Below are 23,298 nucleotides of genomic sequence, written 5' to 3' on the forward strand. Positions count from 1 at the left end.
AATAATGAGAGCTTTCACAAGCATAAATAAAATTCAAATGCTAAAAATAAAATATTATTTATAGAATCCTCAAGAGGGGCCATTTAAACCTATTCAATTGAAAGAATTTCTACTCCTTACTCTCAGGATGCGATGGGACGTAATTCTACGAGTTCAAGGCCAAGACGTCAAGGCCAAATCGTAGATAATATAATGACCTAGATTCTCAACAGCCACTGATAATGACCTCGTTGGTGAAATGTAACTGGTCGTGTAGCCTTACTGGATTTCGATTGGCGAGTTTTAATTCGGTCTAGTTCAAGGTTGCCCGTAGTAATATGTTTACAGTTACAAATTTGCCATACGTCAAATATTTTAAAGGTATTTTATATGCAAATTCTATCTTTTCCAATGTTCTATAGGTAAATTTCTTGTTAAAGTCTCACTGCTGGGCCTTACCTCTATTTTGTAAATGAAAATGGGCTATCTGATAATAAGTGATCACCTTGTTCCTGTAGTTTCACTGGATCACCCTTCAAAGTTCAAAGCGGAACACAAAAGTATTGATGTTTGGTGATAGAATATCTGATGATTGGTACCTAAGCAGACTGACAGACGGGCTTACACGAAGCCTACTATCTTCTGCAGCTGTAAGTGTATTAAAAGTAAACCGATTTAAATATTATTAAAAAACTCATATAATTATTGCCAGTAATTGGGGTTTTTAAAATATAGTTTTCATTCAAATATTAATAATATAGTTAAAACAGCGGTTAAAGAGCCGAGATGGCCCAGTGGTTAGAACGCGTACATTATTGCAGGTTCAAACCCAGGCAAGCACCACTGAATTTTCATGTGCTTAATTAGTCTTTATAATTCATCTCGTGTTTGGCGGTGAAGGAAAACATCGTGACGAAACCTGTATGTGTCTAAATTCAAAGAAATTCTGCTACATGTGAATCCACTAACCCGCATTGGAGCAGCGTGGTGGTCATATACTCCTAAACTTTTTCTCAAAGGGGAGCCTTAGCCCAGCTGTGGGAAATTTACAGGCTTTACATGTATGTTTAGTTAAAACTAACCTATGAGTGAATTAGTAAATATAATATAAAATTGGTAAATAATAAATAAGGTACCATACGAGCAATAACGATGAGCACCGATAGTCGTGACTTCAATTCCAATAATCCGTTTATTCGATGAAGTAGAATCACCATTAACGTAACACTAAACGTTCACATAATACCATACAATTAAAATGTTCTGTAATGTTTAAGTCTTTTAAAAACTGTATTACGCAAAAAAATAGAGGTGTTACGTCATTGTATAAGTGAATAACATTACACATTATTGGGCTTCATGCCAGACTACGAGTATGTCAGTATTAATCATTTCTCAATTATTGTATGGTCAAACAGCAACAATCTATATTCTATTCCAACTACAAAAGGAAAAAAAGCCAAATAAATAACGTTTGACAGCCAATCTACGCGATATCATTGGTCGAGAGCTCGATTAATCTATGATATTCACTATGGATTTGCGAAATTAAACTGGATATAAGTATTGTATTGTATTATAAATAAAGATATGTTAACCATAAACTTTTAGTAGTGCACATTGTAGCTGAGTTATTAGCCAATCGGATGAAATATGTAAATCTAAGGTCCGTTTATCTTTATCCCTACTTCGATTGGAATAGACTATATTGCGTTGTGTTCAAGTTTGAGAAAAGTGACATAACACCTTAGGCTGGGTCACATTCATCATCATCCTCCTGCCTTTATCCCAATTTTACTTGGGGTCGGCGCAGCATGTCTTCTTCTTCCATACTTCTCTGTCGGACGTCATCTCACAAGTAACATTCTTTCTAATCATATAGTCTTTCACACAATCCAGCCTCCGTTTCTTTGGTCGTCCCCTACCTCTATATCCATCCAAATCCATTCTCAAAACCTGATTGACATTGGTCTGGGTCACATTGACGGATTGAATAAATAATATCTCTGACACCAATGATGATTTTTCATGATCGTAATATACGTAATCTATACTAATATCATATAAAAGTAAAATTTGTTTGTTTGTATGTAGGGCGTGATCTCCGGAACTTATGATGCGATTCTAAAAAAAACTACGAAGATAAATTATTTACGGTATTATTTATATTTATATAATTTCATTTTCGTTATTAATAAAATGCATCTGTGCAAAGTCGGGTCGCGTCGCTAGTCTTTTTTAATTTTATTAAGTTTTGCTTTATTTCTACTTATGAAATCGAAGGTCCTGAGTCAACGCTAGAACTCAATTCTATAGCGCTAAAATTTGGAGCATTTGTTTATTTTATAACGTAAGCATTCACTACGTAAGTATTTTCGAAAATTTCAAACTTAAGAGTGGAAAATGGGAGCGGTTCTTTTGTATGACTATTATCTACTATTTTCACTTAGTGGTAGAGCTTTGAGCAAGCCCGTCTGGGTAGGTACCACCCGAGTGGGTGATGGTCGGGTGGGAGGAGATGAGTATCAGGTATTCTACCGCCAAACATCAGTACTCAGTATTGTTGTGTACCGGTTTGAAGGGTGAGTAAGCCAGTGTAACTACAGGTGCAAGGGACATAACATCTTAGTTCCCAAGGTTGGTGGCGCATTGGTGATGTATTATGGCCATTGTCTATGGGCGGTGGTGACCACTTACCATCAGGTGGCCATTTGCTCATCCGCCTACCGATACCATAAAAAAAAATCTGAAATCCTTACTAAATCGGATTGGGTAGCTAGTCTCTAATATGTTCGCTCACAAATAAGTTAGTTGAATATTATGATTTGTTATGGATACCAGTGCACAAATATTTCGGAAAATAAATTATTATAACTAATTAGCTATTGGATCACTTAGTATGAGGTGGCTCATTTGCAAATCTGCCTTCCTACATAAATAACTAGATATCGCTCGCAGCTTCGCTCGCGTCGAGGTAGATTGTCAGATGCTTGGAGTTCAAGCTTCCTTCATACCAAATTTCATCGAATTCGACTCAGTGGTTTGGCCATGGAAGAGCTACAAAAAGACAGACAGATTATTTTCGCATTTATATAAATATAGAAGAGTAAAATACAAAGCGACATTACTTACGTCGAAATAAGTCTGGGAATAAAATGATTTATGTTTAAGATACGTGTAGATTAATTAGCGCACTGATCATTGACATTACTGCTAATATAATTGATTTTGCAAACTAATTTGACAGTGCTATACCATATCAACTCCATACGTTAGAAAGAGATAGCAATCTCGTTAGTTATACTCGGGATTGTCTGTAAAATATGTTTTTTGCTTATAACTTTTTAAATTATAAGTTTATGGTAAAAAGTCATATAAACATAATTGTAGCCACAACGATTTGCTACAAATTATATTTTTAACAAATGTTACCGTAAAATTAATAGTTTCGGAGATATAGTTAAAAATACGTTTCCACCTCTCTTTTCAAGATGGCGGGCGGGGGACAAGGACGCCAACCCCACAAACTTGGGGTTAAGGTTGTATTAACCCCCCCTACATGTCCCACAAATAAAATCGCGTCCTCTAGGAAACGTTCAGTTTGGCCCTAAAATTGTAACATTTCAATGGACTAAAGTAGTTTTAGCAGCAATTTATGTAGAGAATATTTTCGGTCTCATTTAGGTCATTGGATTTAAATGAGAATGAGCATTCCGCAATCAGAAATCATTTTTTTATCGAGTTTCATTTAGTATTTATTGTCCGTGCGATAATAGCACTTACTCGTAATACTGAAGGTCGAGAAGTGATTGTTTACAATCAAATTGTATTTAATAAACTGCAGTCTTTTGAGGCCAAATACTACTAAAATGCATTTTAGTGTTTAGCTAAATTTTGTTCATTTGATTTATTTATACTAATATTATAAATACTGAAGTAACTGCCTGTTTTCAAAATAAAAACATCGTTAGGAAACCTGCGTCTGTCTAATTTCAATGAAATTCTGCCATAAATGTGGATAAATTAAGATGATCCAGTACTTGAAAAACTTATTAGTAAAATTTTCAAAAGACATTAGAATTCGTAAGAATAACTCAAAATCATACTTGTGTAGAGTTTAAAAACGCAACATAACTTCAACTTGTTCAACTTGTGATCTCAGGAAAACTTCTAAAACTTGTGCACTTCAGAAAAATGCACAGAATTGATATTGTAAAACCTCAGCTTGGATTATGAAAAGACATTTACTCTGATGAGAGGGGGTTATTTATAGACAATAATTTACTTTTCTTAAATTAATATCTCGAAAGGAGAGCGATCTATTTAAGTCTCAAGGCGCTGCACTAATGATGGAGACGGAGATCCTCTTAATGCCGAACAATATTGGTAATTTGTAGAGAAAATGTTTTTTGTAATACCCAATTAATTACACAGTATAGAATCTCTAATACTTTTAAATAATGAAGATGGTTGTTTAAGTATCCTATTAGCCAAATGCATCAAAAAGTTTCTTTGTTGATTTGGAGAAAATATTATTGTTATCCTGAAGTGACGGTATTTACCATGTTGAATTTCACTAACTTCTATGCAATTGTTGCTTTTTTTTTAAATATTTTAGAAAGAAAGGCAATTTAATGGGTCCGATGGTAAGCCACTTTCACCCATAGACATGTCCTAATCCTTAAGCCTGTGTCGTCTACTTGGTCATCTGAGATCTTATATCCTGCAATTACACTGACTGACTCTTCCGAGCAGTACAGAGTTTGATATTTAGCATCGGCGCCTACACAAAGCCACCCAATAAATAAATATATGTATACAAATATAAGAGCCGAGATGGCCCAGTGGTTAGAACGCGTGCATCTTAACCGACGATTTCGGGTTCGACCCAGCAGGCACCTCTGTATTTTCATGTGTTTAATTTGTGTTTATAATTCATCTCGTGCTCGGCGGTGAAGGAAAACATCGTGAGGAAACCTGCATGTGTCTAATTTCAACGAAATTCTGCCACATGTGTATTCCATCAACCCGCATTGGAGCAGCGTGGTGGAATATGCTCCAAACCTTCTCCTCAAAGGGAAAGGAGGCCTTAGCCCAGCGGTGGGAAATTTACAGGCTGCTAATATAAAAATATTAATACAAATACAAAATATTTCCAAAATCAATATTAAATTTCCTATTATTAACAGAATTTTCCTTATGTAAGTTTTTGTAGTTATTTACCTTCTTTGTCCGTCTTTACTCTCCAACGTTGCGATAAAAAGTTGTGTTAAAAATAGACCCTGAAAACACTTAAAAACATTGTATACAATTAATAATTATGCAGTATTTATTCAATTGTGTGTAATTTAATATGACCTCAAACATTTGATATTAGATCGAAGGTGAAGAATAGTGTCTTGTGATTGCGTCTATTGTATCGAATGAAATGTTAACAGATTTTGAATTAAACAAATAATTGTATTAAAAAAAATACTTTAATATCTTGGAGCCAAAAATCCTATAATCTAAAGGGCTACGGAAAATTCAAGCGATAAAAAACTTGGAGTTACAATTTCTAGATTTTAATTCAGAACGTACATATGTAATTTAACCAAAATAATCAGTGTTGAATTAAATTCTACCGAGAAGAACCGGCAACTTAGTACCTAAATACTCTTGTCCATCAATTTAAATTACAGAGTTGGTATGTCAGGAAAGTACAATTTAATTTTTGTATCCTGCCCTGAAATCAATAAATACTAAATCCATGCTTTTATCTTCAATATTATCTAGCAGTAAGTAGTTTATTTATCAATGTGTTTTTGACATGAGCTTTATTTTTTTTAATTGGTGGAAAAGAGTAACTGAGTTTTTTGCCGGTTCAGACCGATCAGACCGATGGTGATGGATATTACTCTTGAGACGTGACCGTCAGAAGTACTTATATGAGCCTACTCGATAAAGAATGTTTTGATTGCGTGATTACGGTGGCTCTAGAGATAGCCAGCTTCTCAGATTCTCAGCCTCCCTTCATTATCCGAGCTGTGTTGAGCACTATAGTTACTATTGTGGAAATATATAATTATCAAATATATATATATAAACAGTTTATATTAAAATATTAAGCTTATATTATTTAATTCGCGATCATCGGACGAGTAGTTAAGAGGTGAAAGAATAACAAACGAACTTAATTTTGCATTTATAATATTAGTTAGTACATAATTTTCTCGATTGAATAGTATATAGGTATGTTGCCTAGTGTTTCTACAGTTTTATACTTCATAATTAGCGGTCAGTTCAAAACTGTATGAATAATATATAAAATATGATTGCCAGATTTAGAACTGTTACAATATACACGATGTCCTGCATCGATAATGGAAACGGTGATTCAATCAGACGCCAATTTTATCGTTCCTATTTTACTAATGTACTTAAATTATTATTCATGTAAAAGTTACATTCGATTTATTATATGTATTAAAATTATCGATAAATAACAAAACACAAACACAAATAGTTTTATCAGTCGAATGATAAGAACTCGGGATGAAATATTATAATTGTTATTAATAATGAATCAATTTGAATGTCTGACTGTTACGTTTTCACGGTTAAACTTTTGATTCAAGCTTGAAACTCAAGGACGCTCATAGTATACTTTTTTACTCTTCGATAGGGTAATGTTAGGATTTAGGATTGTTAACAAAACAATCAAACATACTATTTATAAATTTTATCGTTTAGATAACTTAGATTTTTTATGGCATAGGTTGGCGGACGAGCATATGGGCCACCTGACTGAAGGCGCTTTAAACATATTAACCATTCTTCACATCGCCAATGCGCCAGCAACCTTGGGAACTAAGATCTTATGTCCCTTGTGCCTGTAGTTACACTGACTCACTCACCCTTCAAACTGGAACACAACAATACAGAGTAATGCTGTTTGGCGGTAGAATATTTGATGAGTGGACGTGAGTGAGTGGATTAGACCAAAAGGGACAAGTTAGGTACCCTATGTTTTAAATCAAAGTGCAAAATTTTGTAATGATAGGTTGAGCAATTAAAATGCCTCCAGTGAGAACCGGAAAGATACTCGCAAATATGTACATGTAATAATAATACTTATTATATAATGTTTTTATATTAAAGGCCGAGCGACTAAAACTTATACATGACATAGTTTATCACTACTTATATAACAAGTATATACTTATTAATAAATAAAATATCAGTCATGTGATGTATATTATTGTTAAACGATATCGATAACGTATTATGATAATAAAATTATGGTCAATTTTTAACTCGCACTACAAAAAAAATGACAACAACAATTCATTTTTGTTGCCTCAGCACTTCGTCATTTTTGGACCGATTTGGATAAATGTTTTTATTTGTTTGTTGCATTGACTGTTAAAGGTTTTGATGTCGATTTTTGAATTTAAAAACTCTGGGAAAGGAAAATATCGCTAAAGACATTTACATATAGATCTGTTTACGAACTAAAGCGCGCTTTTCCACGGAAAATTATCGGCGTGTATTAACAAATGTGTATGTTAACTAATTTGTTTCTTTAAATATTCTTAATTCAAATAAGATCGTACTGACATATTGTAAATTAGATTCACGTGAATCAGAAAAAGATACATATATTACGTTTTAAGTAAACAAAACTCCACACACGTCTAGTTCATTCCTTTGGGGAACTTCCTATAATTTTGATTGAGTTTAGTTTTGATGTGATCATGTGTTTTTTATTTCAGGTTTCACAATCAAGAATATTCTTTTGATTCTTAATACCTAGTACCGTTCAGTTCGGTATTCGAATCTTTGCATAATTATAAATTAAGCATATTATGTTTATTTAATGACATAAATTTTAATGATTATTTCCTTTTCACAGGTAGGCGCTTATTGCTACGCTGAATTGGGTACGATGATTCGTCTCAGCGGCGCGGACTACGCATACATCATGCAGACGTTCGGCCCGTTCGCTGCCTTCATCCGACTTTGGATCGAGTGCATGATCGTCCGGCCATGTTCTCAGGTACCTTCAGAAGTTCATATTTGATTTTACTTTTTGTGTCTGTGGTTCGAAGTGATTGAAATATAAGCCAGTTTCACTGAACCGCGTTGGTAACGATACAATTTAGTATAGTCATAGTACATGACTGATTGCCTCGTTGATATAGGGGCTAGATATAAGGCTGTTGATCCTGGGCTCAAGCCCTAGGTCGGGCCGATAAAAAGTTATTGTGTTTTTCTATCGAAAATTTCTCAGCAACAGTCCGGAGTCTAGAAGTTGGAAGTGCGAAGTCTCAGGGATCTCGTAAAGCCGGTAGTCCTACGCCTGAATTCGTTCAGGGCGTATCGGATTTGCCGTCCCATCGGATTATGGGACTAAGGGAATATATACTGCAACTGTACGCTGTGCGCACACACCTGTAAACTATACTAAATCTTGCTTAGTTGGCTCAATACATAAAACATTATTTGAAAGTGTTTTAAGACCTTAGACTTCAATTTTATGTATTGAATTTTATAATATCAAGAATTGAGTGACTAAAATTAGTTCTAAGTATATTTAAAATAAGAAACTAATTATGTTCACAATGCCAGATCTATTCAATCACGAGGGCGCTCACGATTTAACGTAGAGACCAAATTTTATTAAATATTTTTAAAATTTTTAAAATTAAAAATTTAATCTAATTTATGTTTTTTTTTCTGTTTATATTCCTAGTCGTCTCACGCACACTAAGACACGAACGTCACTTACGCATTACTAGTACACGCTGTTGATATCTTAACGTCGAAGGCGCCATCGTGAGTGAAGAGATCTAATAATCCCTATTTGCTCATTGCCTTTTCAACCAAATTCAAAAAAGGAATATTCTCTATTCTCTTGTTTGTGTGTGTGCGTTTTCTAACATTACATCGGTTTTAACGTTATAATCGTATAACGAATCAGACAATGATTTTTCCTAATTTCTCACAACACAAATAAACGAAAATTTCTGGTCTTTTTTTATAATTTCGGTAGGCTGACAATAGCGCTGTAAGAAATATTAATCATTACTTACATCACCAATGCGCCACCAACCTTGGGAGCTAAGATGTTATATCCCTTGTGTAGTAGTTAATCTGGGTCACTCACCCTTCAAACCGGAACACAACAATACTGAGTACTGCTGTTTGGCGGTAGAATATCTGATGAGTGGGCGGTACCTACCCAGAAGGGCTTGCACAAAGCCCTACCACCAAGTGAAAGACGTATATTAAAATCAAGAATTTGAATGAATTAGCAATATTATATTGTCCTTGCGCTCTTATAACCTCAAACAATCTTATCACCGTCCAAGTCCAAGCTCCAATCATATTCATAATAATGAAATATAATGTATTTTATTTACATTTTATAAAACAAAAATTAAAGTTACACCCTACTATCGTGCTGCTGGGCTATGGCATACGAGAGTGTGCCATAGTTCTCGAGAAGGTATGGAGCACAATGGTACTCCAATACTAGTAGGTTGGTTATTTATTGAAAATAGCTGGGCAGACTGGCAAATGCACCATCCGTTGCCAGTGACATTGACATTGTATGAAATATCTAGCGTCCCTTACGTCGCCGGCCTTATGAGATAGAGATATATAGAGAACTACAAAATGCATTCGACAACTGCCAAAGGAAATCCAAACTTCGCTTTCGTCCAAATTAATCGTCTGCCAATTAGTCGAAAGTCAAAATCAATGTCGATGAACCTCTTCGCTTGAAAATAATCCTTTGTCGACGTCATTTTCTAATTGTCAATTAAAATGCATATGTAATTTCTAAAAAAAATCGTCGTTTCTACAAACTATATTGTTAGGGTGGTCCTTCGTCGGAAGTAGGGTTGCCAGGCGTCCGGATAAAGCCGGACATAGTTAGGCTGTTTTTGATTGCGTATCCGGTCAAAACAAACGGTGTCCGCTTTTATTAGGCTGTTTACATTTTATTTATTTATTTCAAAAACGAGATACATTCGATTCTATGTATATTTCATAAGAAATTAGCACGATTCGTGGTAAATATCAGATTAGCAATAATCAAAAAAGCTTGATTTTACTTTAAAAAATTTTATGGCATCTTTTAATACTTACACACAAATTCTTCAATAATGTAGGGTGTCCGCCGTCCTGCCTTTCTACCCAAATATCCGGCCAAACTAACTGGTCTGTCCGGCTATTAGGTTTGGCGATTTGGCAAACCTGGTCGAAAGCATTTACCTGTATTGTTACAGTTAATATTCGAGCATTTTCAATTTTACTCTATGGTATAGGAAAAATCGTAGAGTAATTTGCAAAAAAGAATCAAGAAATGAAGCAGCTTGGTGGACTACTCTCCAACCCTCTACAATAAGGGGTTTTTTGTCCAGCAGTTATTTATGATTGTAAATAAGCTGTTACACCTTTTTTTGGTTTTTGTAAACTTATAACGGGTTAATCTGTGGTTTTAGTGGATATTGACATAAGCCGGTTAATCTCGCTCCCAGGCATACCTTCCCAATGCGTAGAAAAGAAATGGTAGCTACGCCACTGCTAGTGGGGTATTTAAAGGGCGTAAGTTACGAACTTTCTTAAAGTGGGATTGGAACTGTTAATATTTCGAATCCATTGTTAGTAAGTGACTAGTTAGTACTAGACAGAAATTGGTCATGCCATTTATATAATATATACTGCACTTGAAAAGTAACAAGTATTAGCTTTATGCTTTTGTATTACCCATATAATCTTGTGTTAAATAATATGCCTTATTTATTTAACGTTTTAAGAAACTTTTGAATTTATGAATCGCCAAAGTTAAAAATATCGTTTCCCGAAGTGAGTTCTTAAAGTGCGATTATGGTGGCGAGACGTACGCCTGTCCATTTTCATTCGCTTTAGAATTTTCACTCTTTCTAAGCCATTAACGTTAGCTAGTACTTCACGTGCCTCAATCAAAAGTGGCGAGAGCAAGCCAACTTAACGCTCAACTTGAGTGCACGCTGTTAAAAACATTCTAAACCTTATCGTTTGTAACATTAAGTATATTATTGTTTAATTTCTACGGTTACTATAAATAAAGCTTTTTGTATTTTTTTGTATGCAGAATGAATCTTTATGTGTTTCATAGAATTGTAATTAATCAAGTCTCGGTGCCAACTTTCGTGAAACCAAATCTGCATTATGTTTTGGAAATTCCGTTTATTTAAACGGGAATCTCATTAACAAAAAAAAAAAAACAGTAATAACAAATAGTTTATTACATTGCGAGAAGAAATGTTAAACAGCAAACTAAGAATGATTGTACAGTCCGAGTAAGAAAACCTTCGTCAGTTTTCAAATTCATTCCTTTATCAAGCCGTAAACTCTTAGTACCTTTTGAATCTAAAGTATTATTATAGCTTTTAAACGCTATTATAATCTTTGCTAGATGCGACTTATAATGTCATTGCGACTCAATATGTCATACTCAATCGGTAAAGCAGGGTATTGCTCATACTGAGCACACGAAAATAGATCTTAAGGTGACGAACCTTTTCTTACCCTGACTGTACATGAATATTTGTACACGAACCATTTAAATTCTTGATTAGTACCTATATGAGAGACAATTAACTTTTTACTTGTTACATAGGTTTGTATTATTCAACTAAAGTTATTGTGTTTTTTAACTACAAACTTCACTACGTTCTCACACCATGATTCTAGAGTCTTCCGACAGTTCTGTCAAATAAAACAGTCATTAAATCTTTCTAGAGTCTTCCAACAGTTCTGTCAAATAAAACGGTCATTAAATCTAAGTGAAAGACATAAACAAATTCACTACGATAATTGTAATATTCCTAATAACGTCAAATATAATTTCGTTATAAAATCATTTCTCCATTTTTGGAGTCAGTTAGAAGGTTGTTTTTCCTTATTTACCATAAAGATACCAGAGGTAATAATATGAAAAATATAAATACGGTGATAATAAATAACGATATGCTTAGTACTTCTATAAAGAGTTTTTGTTTTACGCAGCTAAGAATCATTTTAATATTGTCATTATAAAACGGGCTATCCGGATATTTAACGTCTGATAGAGAAATTAAAATTATTATATTCATATTCCTCAATGCACTTAAATACCTCCTAGAACAAACGATTATTTGAAAATAAGCAAAATGTTGAACGAGGAATGAATGATATTTTAATAGTTACTATTTTATTTAAAACATGAAACCGTCTATTCGCATTGGATGAGCACGGTGAAAAAATTTAGCCCAGCCGTGGAATATTTACTTTGCTATGAAAGTACATCCTTGACAGCAAATTGGGACCATGAAATAACGAACCTCTTGGAGTAACCTTAATAGTTGTTACGCCCAAGGATAACATGCTAACCTTAACAAATATGTCACCCACGATCAAATATTTTCGATAGCACACAACAGTCACGTTTGATATCGAGGCCAGGTAAATCAATGCCTTTTAACCCCCAAAAGTTTGGCCTGTATTACTAGCTAGTGTGGAATGTTGCGTCATCTTGAGCATTAGAGAGCTGGTGAACATTTAGTATTTTGTTTCTTTATACCGATAAGGATCAGTTTAATTTATATCTATTTTACCCAGTTAATTTTATAGTTCTATGTCGCTGAGTTTTTGAGTTATATCGCTTTTTTTTTACAAATTCCAACAGCTGTTTGCAAATTGACAATGCAGAGATACCATAGTAGCCGACACAGTCCTGGTTGTGCCTTATGGTATTAGTATCACTTATAATAATAATTATTAAGAATATTACGTATTAGTAAAAAGTAGTAAAATTGTCTATGTCTAAATCTCTTTGTCTCTGATATATAGGACAGAACGTCGGAAGTCTATGTTCGAGTATCTATGCCGGGAGAATGTAGTCAATATCAGTATATAATGTAAATAGTTACTAAACAAGCTAAGAATTCAATAGTGTTAAATATACAATGGCTGCCACAATAGCAAATACCAGCTCTCTAGTTTTAAAGCATAATCAAATCAGCCAAGCTCTGCAACCGTTGTGAATTTATCATTGGCTGTGATCCAATGTTTTCAGCCAAAATCTCAAGAAATTTAGGAAATTTTTGATGAAAGATCTGAATTATGATAGTTTTTTTTTGTTATTATCTTTATTTTATTATTATTATTACTCGGGTGACACATCATGACACTATTTACCTATACTATACCAATCCAACCGAATTAATAAATTAATTAACTATCAACATTATTATATTAACTGATTGATTTTTGGGTTTGCTATTTTTAATTGTAAGCATAAAAAGATTTTAGTTTTACTAAAAAAAAAAAAAAAGATATTAGAGGAAAGGCGAATAAATTGATTAATTGAAAATAAATCGAACGATATGAATATAATACACACATAAAGCAAGGAGGTAATTAATAATTGAAAATTACTAGTAAAAGCTCTCTGGAGTTTGTTGTCCCGCAGCAATTTTGTACGCTCGTAGTTAAAGACGTCATCAACACAAAGGCATTGTTTCCGATTCTTTCGTGGCAGAAAAGCTAGTTATTGGCTGGTATTTAAACAAAGGTCTGAGCCTAGTAGAAAATGGCAAAGATATATAAGTAATAAGAGTAATTTTAAACACTAAGTATGAAGGTAAAAGTATTCGTCGTCAATCAAGTGTATAATGCGCTTAGGCAATCTTAGCCTGACCTATTTTCACACAAAACTAATCAATATGGCGTCACGTTAGTACAACGTTTGGGTTATCTCAATAATTATATAACCTTTCAAAATTATTAATATACATAAATCAAATCAAGGTCAAAATCACGAATATATTAATAGAACAAAATGAGTTATATTAGTTTTGCGTAACACAATTTCTAAAGATAAATATGGGTAGAACTGTTTCCAATAAAGACGCAATTTGTTGCAGTGCACATGTATTTACTTGAGTAATAAAGGCATATGAGGCGTATAGAGCTAAGAAAATAGACATCTATTTTCTATCACCATTCATCTATTCTCTTTGCCATATTGATTCTTCGCTTACATTTATTCTTAAACGAGATTATTATTGGCGCCCGATGTGGGACAATTTGAATAATATTGTGTGAATATGTATCTCAATATGTATTCGGGAGAATGGATATAAATTGGTTGTTAAGAATTGCATGTGTGTTCACACACTTGTTCTATAATTAAATTTATAAAACGTATAGTCTGTCTTGTATCAAAAGGATTAAAGACAATCGAACAACTTAGATTTCATGTGCAACTGGTCAAGATTTAAATAATCTGTGGTATTCATAAATACCGACGTTTTGTTTGTCGGCGGAGTTGCTATAGGAATTTCGGAAGTTAAATAAAGTGGATAGAAGTAGTTGAGTGAAATAGTGATGTATTTATTATAGATATATTTTAATCGGGAACCGATTCCGAGTGCGTAACGTAGAAAAGCTATTTGTAAATCGCATAGACGATGTTATCTAAACTTTGTTTATCTTTTGTCCTTCCGTCATTTGGATCTATTAGAACTACAATTTTATTTTATTGATATTTTTATAACATATATAGCAGACGAGCGAATAAACTTTGTTACAAAGGTACCAAAGTTTATCGCATATAAAGATAAGAAATATTAAACATCCCACAGTTTACCAATGCGCGACTAACCTTGTGAACTTAGATGTTGGGTCTCTTGTGCCTGTACTTACACTTGACTCACTCACCCTTCAAACCGGAACACAACAACCATGCACGCAAACAACCTTGCACAAAGCCCCACCACCAAGTGACATATAAAATATAACCACACCAAATATTAAAAAGTACGAAAACTAGGTATTATAAATATACAAAACAAAACATGAATTCTATAATTTATTCGACTTATGTACTCTGCTGTGACGTACATATGTATAAGGTTGGAAGTCAGAAAGGAACTATTATTTACTTATTTCTACCCAACAGGCAATCGTTGCGTTGACATTCAGTGTGTACGTGCTGAAACCGATATTCCCCGAGTGTGATCCGCCAGAAGACGCTACACGACTATTGGCTGCTTGTTGCATTCGTAAGTTACTAAATCTTTTTAACTAAATAAGACGCGTATGTGTGATGAGATAAAGTTCTATAACAGGATATTATTGTTTTATTATTGATATTTTTCTTTAAACTGCTCTATCTTTTATTTGTTATAAATGAATATGTCCAATTGCCTAATACATAATAATTGACTTTGGGAGTATCCCTATATTTCCCAGTATGTCAGATGGCTTTTAGTTTCTATGATTACTACAAATAAATATAGTATTGTAGAGTTATTAATGCATAATCAAGGTTAGAGACTTATGGCCTTATCGGAATGTAGTTCTTTTACACGGCTTCCAGTAGAGCCTTATGTTATCGCCTGGAGGTTGCGTTTTCTCTCCTTTCTTATAAATATTACATAGCGGGTGTGTTGTTGAATACAGATTTTTCTCTCTCTTTCACTGTCTGAAAGAAGAAGATGGCATTATTTAACTAATCACCCCATAAACAACATTTATAATTAAATCTGTCAGTGTGATGATAACAACATTTAGTATTTAAGGGAAGTTCAGTCGTTACTATTTACACAAATGGTTCTGCGAATAAACCTCACGATTTCCATAGATTTTAGGTCAGTATCTAATATTGTGACTAAATTACTTTTATTACCCACAGTTCTGCTAACATTCGTGAACTGCTGGTCGGTGAAGGCAGCTACCCGGGTACAGGACTGGTTCACTTACGCCAAACTACTGGCTCTATTCATCATTATCGCGGCTGGTATCTACCAACTTTGCAGAGGTAAGGCATTCTTTTGTATCTTTTGTAATGTAGAATAATTTAAATCATCGCTAATTTCCACGTAATCCTTCTTTTTAACTTCTCTGTTACTTAAAAAAAATATTTAGGATTAATCGTTCCTGTTTCATATGGGTAGAGTTTTGTCAAAACGTTTTACACTAAAGGAAAAGTTAGTTGGTTTGAGCTAGGAATCTTCGCGTACACACCCAGGACAACTCACCGAATTACGTCACATTTGGATTAATGTTTAACGAACGAATAAAGGACAAATATTCATTTCTTTCTGAAATATTTGAAGCCTAAACGATTTCCTAGTTGAAAGGGGAGCTGTTGTAAGGAAAAATAGTATGGAATTAATTATATAAAAGAACATGCCACGCCCATATCTAAGACAGATGTGATCAAATCTTAATGGAGTAAGGGAGAAAAAACTTCGTTAACTCGATGTCAGCTGCACGCGCTCGCCATCAATGGCTCGGGATAAATCTATTTACTACATAAATGACTCTCCACACGCCGGGCAGGAATATTAAATTGGCTTAACATACACACAATAAAGAGGGAAGAGATAAAAATAGCTTCAAATAAAGTTGTTTCATTTTAAAATACATTGGAATCGGATGCTTTGCTTTTTTATTAATTCATCCGTCGGTATTTATTAATTATAAATACCGACGGATGAATTCGAATACTTAAAATTAAAAAAGAATGGATTCTCCCTCATTCTATCCAAGTTTTTTATGTTGTAGGTACACGGGATAGCACTCAGGAATAATGTAGCTTGCCACCATTAAAAGATTTTTAGACTTGGATCACCAGTTCCGGAGATTATCCCCTACATACAAACATACAATTTTTTCCTCTTTCTAATATTAGTATAGATGTATAGACTAGACGATCAAAGGAGTTTTAATATACATGATTTGAGCACATTTGAGCTCATTCTTTTGAGATAAATTTACTAAAGACTATATTTATTTTTATTTGATTATTTATTTATAAGCAGAATAATGATAATAGTTTTGATGGTGATAGTGTCACAGACAGTGACGCCCACGCTACCGACCGATGAACTAGTTAAGATGTGACTAGTGTACAATGTAATGTACTTGGTGGTAGGGTGCAAGCCCGTCTGGGTAGGTACCACTCACGGCATCAGATATTCTACCGCCAAACAGCAGTACCCAGTGTGTTCCGTATTGTGTTCCGGTTTGAACGGTACGTGAGCCAGTGTAACTACACTAACTAAGCTAACGCTGTCACTTTTGAATGCTTGTCGATGTTCGATGCCCTTTAACGGCGAAGTAATAAACTCAATCTCACAAATTGTCATTCCGATTTCTGTCAAGAGATGGCGCTGTTTTGTTCCCATACGTATCGTAGTAAACGTCAACGTCAAGTAAAAAATATGCAGTAAAAAAGATCGTCTGTCCGTCTGTCACCAGGCTGTATCTCATGAACCGTGATAGTTAGACACTTGATTTTTTTACAGATGATGTAAACCAGAATTAAATAAATATTTAATTGGGGCTCCCATACAACATACATGATTGTTTTGCCGTTTTTATGAATGGTACGGAACCCTTCGTGCGCGTCCGATTCGCACTTGGCCGGTTTTTTAATCATAGCTAAGCGAAATCGTCGACTAAGCTCAGTCCTCTTCGCATAATTCATAATTATATTAGGTCCGTGAAGTTAACGAAGGAAATTGTGGCCTGATAAAATATTATTTTTAGAAGCCTGTAAATAGTCATGTTTATATATATATTAGTATTTATAAGGCAGTATGCCAGAGCTATAAAGTACGCGATCTATATGGATATATCCTAAAAAGTTAAATACAGTTGTAAGAGTGAATTAGTTTGCCATTTCCTTCGCCTAAAATCAAATCAAATCAAAATCAATTTATTCAAGTAAACTTCACAAAGAAGCGTTTTTGAATCGTCGATATTTAAATACTACCACCGTTTCGGAAAGCAGCCTCCAGCGAGAAGAAACGGCAAGAAACGCGCATAGTAGCTCTTTTCAAATAAACAGATTTACAATGTTGTTTTTTACCATAATTACTTTGTTGTGATGGAACCCGAGCCTAAATCCAGACGTTTTTTTCTAAAAAGTATTATTTTAATGAATAATAAGATTTATTTCTCTAGATTCCTCATGTGTTACAATTTATCCGAACACATGAAATTTATTGCTTGTTCATTTCTTTAAGCGTCGATCAAGAAATATATTTAAAAGCCAAATTGTTTTTTACTGACATACTTTGTAATTAAAATGGCGGAAAACGGTGACTACTGAGCTTCTTGGCGGTTCTTCGTAGAATCTACTCTCCGAACCGGTGGTAGCTTTAAATTTAATTCAACATTTTTTTTATTTTATTTTTTTCTATATACATATATACAAGCACAAGCATAACGTAAATCATGATTAAATTAATGATACACAGTATTTTTAGGAAAGGAAGGTCGTAAATAAAAAAATATAACCGATAACTTAGAGACGTCTGACAGCGTTGGTGGTAAATTTGTCGATTCGTAATTTAAAATCGATGTCTCGAAACATCTAAATTGTCTTTAATATCAATTTGTATTTCCTTATCACTCGGAAGGCGTTGGCGGACGAACGGACAGACGAGCTTATTAGAAGATTGCTACAATCCGGTGCGCTCCGGTTACATTATTTAATTTTCATGTGAAAGGCAAAGCGTCTGTCATCGCCCGCGTACACTTCAATATGATATTATTCCTTCTTAGTTACATTTACATCTAAATATCTGAATATTATTATAATTAAATGAATTTAAGTTAACTTAAATTTAGATAACTTGGTGGTGGGGCTTTGTGCAAGCCCATCTGGGTAGGTACCACCCACTCATCAGATATAAATAACATCTTAGTTCCCAAGGTTGGTGACACATTGTAAGGAATGATTAATATTTCTTGCAGCGCCTTTATCTACGGGTGGGTGGTGGTGGTGACCACTTACCATCAGGTGGCCCATATGCTCGTCTGCAAACTATACAATAAAAAAGTGTAATTGTATGATTAGATCAAGTGATTTAAGAATTTAATCACAGACAAGCACAATAACATTTTCATGTAATTAATTTGCGTTTGTAATTGATATCGTGAATGGCTGTGAAGGAAAACATCGTGGGGAAGTCTGCACGTGCACATGTCGAATGAAATGTGTATCCAAGAACACGCAATGTTGCAGCATTTTTGAATAAGCTCAGAGTTAAGAGAAGTCTATGGCCCAGTAGTGGGACTTGTACGAATTGCTTCTATTTTAAGTTTACATTTGCTGATATAAATAATAGATTAAATATTACAGGTATTAAAAGTTATTAGAATATTGTGTCTCTTCTAGGTTTATTTAGATAACTCTATTTTAGGAATTTTGATTTTGTTTATTTATAAATGGTGACGTCATTCTTTGGACGATGGACACTTTTTGGATTTTGCTTTACCATATAACCATTTGTGATATTTTATCATTTTTTTTAATAAATATTATTTTAACGTAATGCAATACATAGCTGAATTATTACTATTTTTTCTGGTCGATTTACCGAAATCTCCATCGTAAGGACGAAATCTAAGAGCAGCGACGCCTTCTTCCTTTATTGCAGTAAATTCAATCAAGAACATTTTATTTTCAGGGAAAGTGGAACACTTCACGTTTGAAGGCACCACGAGCGACGTAACGTCAATAGCGCTGTCCTTTTACTCCGGCCTCTTTGCGTACAACGGATGGTATGATTTCGTACTCTACCTCTCTTATATTTAAATCCTCTTTATTAAATTCCAATACTTCTTTCATTAACTAATTAGCCGGTATTCCTAATTAATATTCTACTAAATTTGTCTAAATAGAAATTCAATTTTGCTTTTTTAATTGTAACAGGAATTACTTGAACTTTATCATCGAAGAGTTGAAGGATCCAGTTCGCAACTTGCCTCGAGCCATTGCTATCTCTTGCACGCTCGTCACGGTCGTCTACACGTTCACAAACGTCGCCTTCTACACTACGCTCTCTCCCACTGAAGTAAGCATTCAAGCTACTACACAGACTCAAACACACACACACACACACATAGAGATAAAAATCAAGTTATCAGGACGAAACCGACACACATACAAGCATCGCAACCGCCGGAGGACATGCTAATCTGCATACTCTGAAATTCCAACAGTATCCTATTCTAAGAGGCGTACTCAGGAGACACTCTTAGACCTTCGTTCATCGCACTGAGACCAGTAGGATCAACAGCTACACAATTTAAATAAAACACACATACATATAAATCCATACATACTTATAATTATTTAATAGATATTAAACCCTCCCGCACATTTTTAGGTGTTAGGTTCGGCGGCTGTGGCGGTCACGTTCGCGGAACGTCTCTTCGGTTGGTTTGCTCTCTCGATACCACTCTTCGTGGCAGCTTCTACTTTCGGAGCTGTTAATGGCGTATTACTCACTTCATCCAGGTAAGTCAATGTGATTTATCAACTGGATTTGTTTTATATTTCTCAAGTTTTAAAAATATTATTGTACCGAATGTGTTCTGTGTCTCGTTGGCCATATTAATACGTTTTCTTTCCAAGTGCTGGTGTTTTAAGTAGTTTTTAGTGTAGATACTAATGTAGAAATAACTCGAGTCATAATTTTTGAAGCTAAAACATTAACATTATTATAAAAAATTTATAAATCAATTGTTAACAGATTTTTATGAATATATTCGAGTATTCTGAAATTTTCTCAACTTGGTTCAAAAGTTGGTTACCTGATTTTTTATTACAATTTATCTGCGTCTGAACTAGATAAATATCGGACAGCAATGCCGTTCAAAATTCACACATTGAACATTCACAAGATGCCTCGGTTTAAACAGCCTCAAGTAAATTATAATTCATACATAGAAAAAAAATGACAATACTGACCAAAAAGGTCGATACGGAGACTTCTCCGGAGTAGGGAGCAAGAGTGCGCGGGTGAGTGTATGCGAGGTGCGTGCGCAGGCTGTTCTACGCGGGCGCGGCGCAGGGGCAGATGCCGGGCATGCTGACCATGGTGACGCCGCGCGCCACGCCCGCGCCCGCCGTGCTCGCCGTGGCGCTGCTGTCGCTGCTCTACCTCACCGTGTCCGACATCTACGCGCTCATCAACTACGTCGGGTTCGCCACCTGGGTGAGCACTCCTGCTAGCGCCAACGTTGCGGACTGAGATGCTATGGAGGATAAGTGAGCCAGTGTAAATAACGAGTACAAAAGACGTACCATATGAGTTACCACGGGAAAGAGGATCACTTCCCGCCATAGAGTGGATAAATTGATTACCTGTCTCGGTAAAAAAAACATTATATGAACGGTATAATATCTGCAGTTAATCTGTTAATAATATACTAAAGATAATTAAATAATTATTACAGCTAAGCATAGGAGCCGCCGTACTATGTCTCCCAGTACTCCGATACACCCAGCCGAATCTCGAGAGACCCATAAAAGTCAACTTATTCTTCCCAGGTAAGGAACTAATATAAAAACTATATAATATGATACATAAACCATTAATATGTCATAATGTAAAGCATTGAACCTTAATGGAGAAAATAAATGAAATGTGACCAAAACCAATACCTAGTGGCACCCCACACATCATTTGCTCATTCAAACTACAATTAATCACACGCGACTGTAAGAACAATTGAGCGTTGTAATGCAATACTAGCTATCCGTCCCGGCTCCATACGGGTTCAATAAGATTCTATACACAACTTCTAGATTTAATAGATAGGAAAGATGAAATTCTCTGTTTTTCTCTACTTTAATATGCATGTATTTCATACATAAAACCCTTCCTCTTGAGTCACTCTCTTTATTGATGAAAATCGCATTAAAGTCCGTAGCGTTGTTTAAGAGCTATAAGCGCACAGACGGTAGGAATTGACTTTTGATCTGCGTTGTGATCTTCTTGGTGCTTAGTAATATCTTCTTAACCATATGATATCTGTCACGGCATTCCTAGATGACGTAAGTCCCTCTTCCGTACCAAACAATTTCTCGGCGCCAATAAAGTTAAATTAATAAATATATAAACATTTCCAGTGATCTACATCATCTGCACGATCCTGGTGATAGCGTTCCCAGCTGTTGCGTCTCCAGCTGAAACAGGCGTCGGCTGTCTCATGATCCTGACGGCTGTGCCGGTGTATCTGTTGCTGCTGGAACCCAGAACGAGGCTGAAAGGACTGGGCCCTATTACTGGTAGGCCATAGCAATTGATTATGTTATATTTTCTGCTTGATACATTTTCTAAATAATATAATTATGTGGATCATTGATGATGTTATCTCATCCTGTCTGATGTTGACGACGGCGCAAGTCTCAAGGGAGACCAAAGCTGTGCCGGACATATGATAGTGCTCAAGTGTGTGCGCTGACACAGGAGCTCCGTCTAATCCCGCACTCTCATAATCCTATGAGACGGCAAATCTGACACAACCAAAAAGCAGTTCAGGCGCAGGAACAACTGCTTTACGTGATACCCGAGGCTCAATCAAACTCGAGGCAAACTCAGGGCTGCTACTGAGATTTTTTCGACAGAAATACCCAATAACTTTTTAACGTCCTTACCTTTGATCTCAGAACCTCGGGATTTGCAGCCTTAATCTGGCCACTGGCATGAAAATTATATCAAGCTAGACGATATTATATCTGGCAGAGCGGTATGTGTCATTCTGAAATCAATTTTTTAATTAATTCATTTTATTAATTTCCAGATGCTGCAACATGCTTAATGCAAAAATTAACGCTGTCCGTTCGACCAAAAACAAAGGTACGTGTAGCAAAGGTAACTAACACTAATTGTGCAAAAACTGTGCTAATATGAAGTGTATTCCAAACGAGGAGTAAAGATAAACGAACCTTAGATTTACAAATGCAATGCGATTCGCTATTAGCACTACAAACAGCTAACGTAACCTAAAACATCTCTATTTCTTGGTGGTAACAGTTTCCGTAAGTCTGTCTGGGTTGGTACCACCCACTCATCGCATATTCTACCACCAAACAACTGTGATCAGTCAAAAGGGTGTGACAGTGTACCAACAGGCACAATGGACATAACATATTAGCTCCCAAGGTTGTTAGCGCATTGGTGTTGTAAGGAATTGGTTATAATTCTTGCGGCGCCCACGTCTATGGACCACTTAGCATCAGCTGGCCCATTTATTAGTCCGACTACCTATTTTATAAGAAATTAAAAAAATATATATCTTTGTTCAAAATATAACACTATCACACATAACGAATTCTATTATATCCATTTTAATTTTACTTCCAAAGTTTTGACTGCAGCTTCGTCGATATTCCATTTTTTTCCATAGACTATAATATTAGATTTCAACCAATCATGTCGTGACAATTCCAGCTCAAAGTCATTTATATATCTTTACTCCTCTTGTCATTGGAATCGA

General features: G+C 35.0%; 1 protein-coding gene across 1 annotated transcript in view; it reads left to right on the top strand.

Annotated features, from left to right (window-relative positions):
* LOC113396026 (large neutral amino acids transporter small subunit 1) overlaps positions 1 to 23,298 on the top strand; it is a 40,467-nt gene that overhangs the window by 15,621 nt on the left and 1,548 nt on the right. The window contains exons 3-12 of the mRNA XM_026633795.2: positions 7,874 to 8,017; positions 14,954 to 15,056; positions 15,689 to 15,814; positions 19,479 to 19,572; positions 19,724 to 19,865; positions 20,181 to 20,311; positions 20,843 to 21,011; positions 21,253 to 21,346; positions 21,929 to 22,087; positions 22,603 to 22,658. Of these exons, the coding sequence (XP_026489580.1) occupies positions 7,874 to 8,017; positions 14,954 to 15,056; positions 15,689 to 15,814; positions 19,479 to 19,572; positions 19,724 to 19,865; positions 20,181 to 20,311; positions 20,843 to 21,011; positions 21,253 to 21,346; positions 21,929 to 22,087; positions 22,603 to 22,658 (1,218 nt within the window). The remainder of the gene's footprint in view (positions 1 to 7,873; positions 8,018 to 14,953; positions 15,057 to 15,688; positions 15,815 to 19,478; positions 19,573 to 19,723; positions 19,866 to 20,180; positions 20,312 to 20,842; positions 21,012 to 21,252; positions 21,347 to 21,928; positions 22,088 to 22,602; positions 22,659 to 23,298) is intronic.

Source organism: Vanessa tameamea, chromosome 24, assembly GCF_037043105.1.
Source record: "Vanessa tameamea isolate UH-Manoa-2023 chromosome 24, ilVanTame1 primary haplotype, whole genome shotgun sequence".
Lineage (NCBI taxonomy): Eukaryota > Metazoa > Arthropoda > Insecta > Lepidoptera > Nymphalidae > Vanessa > Vanessa tameamea.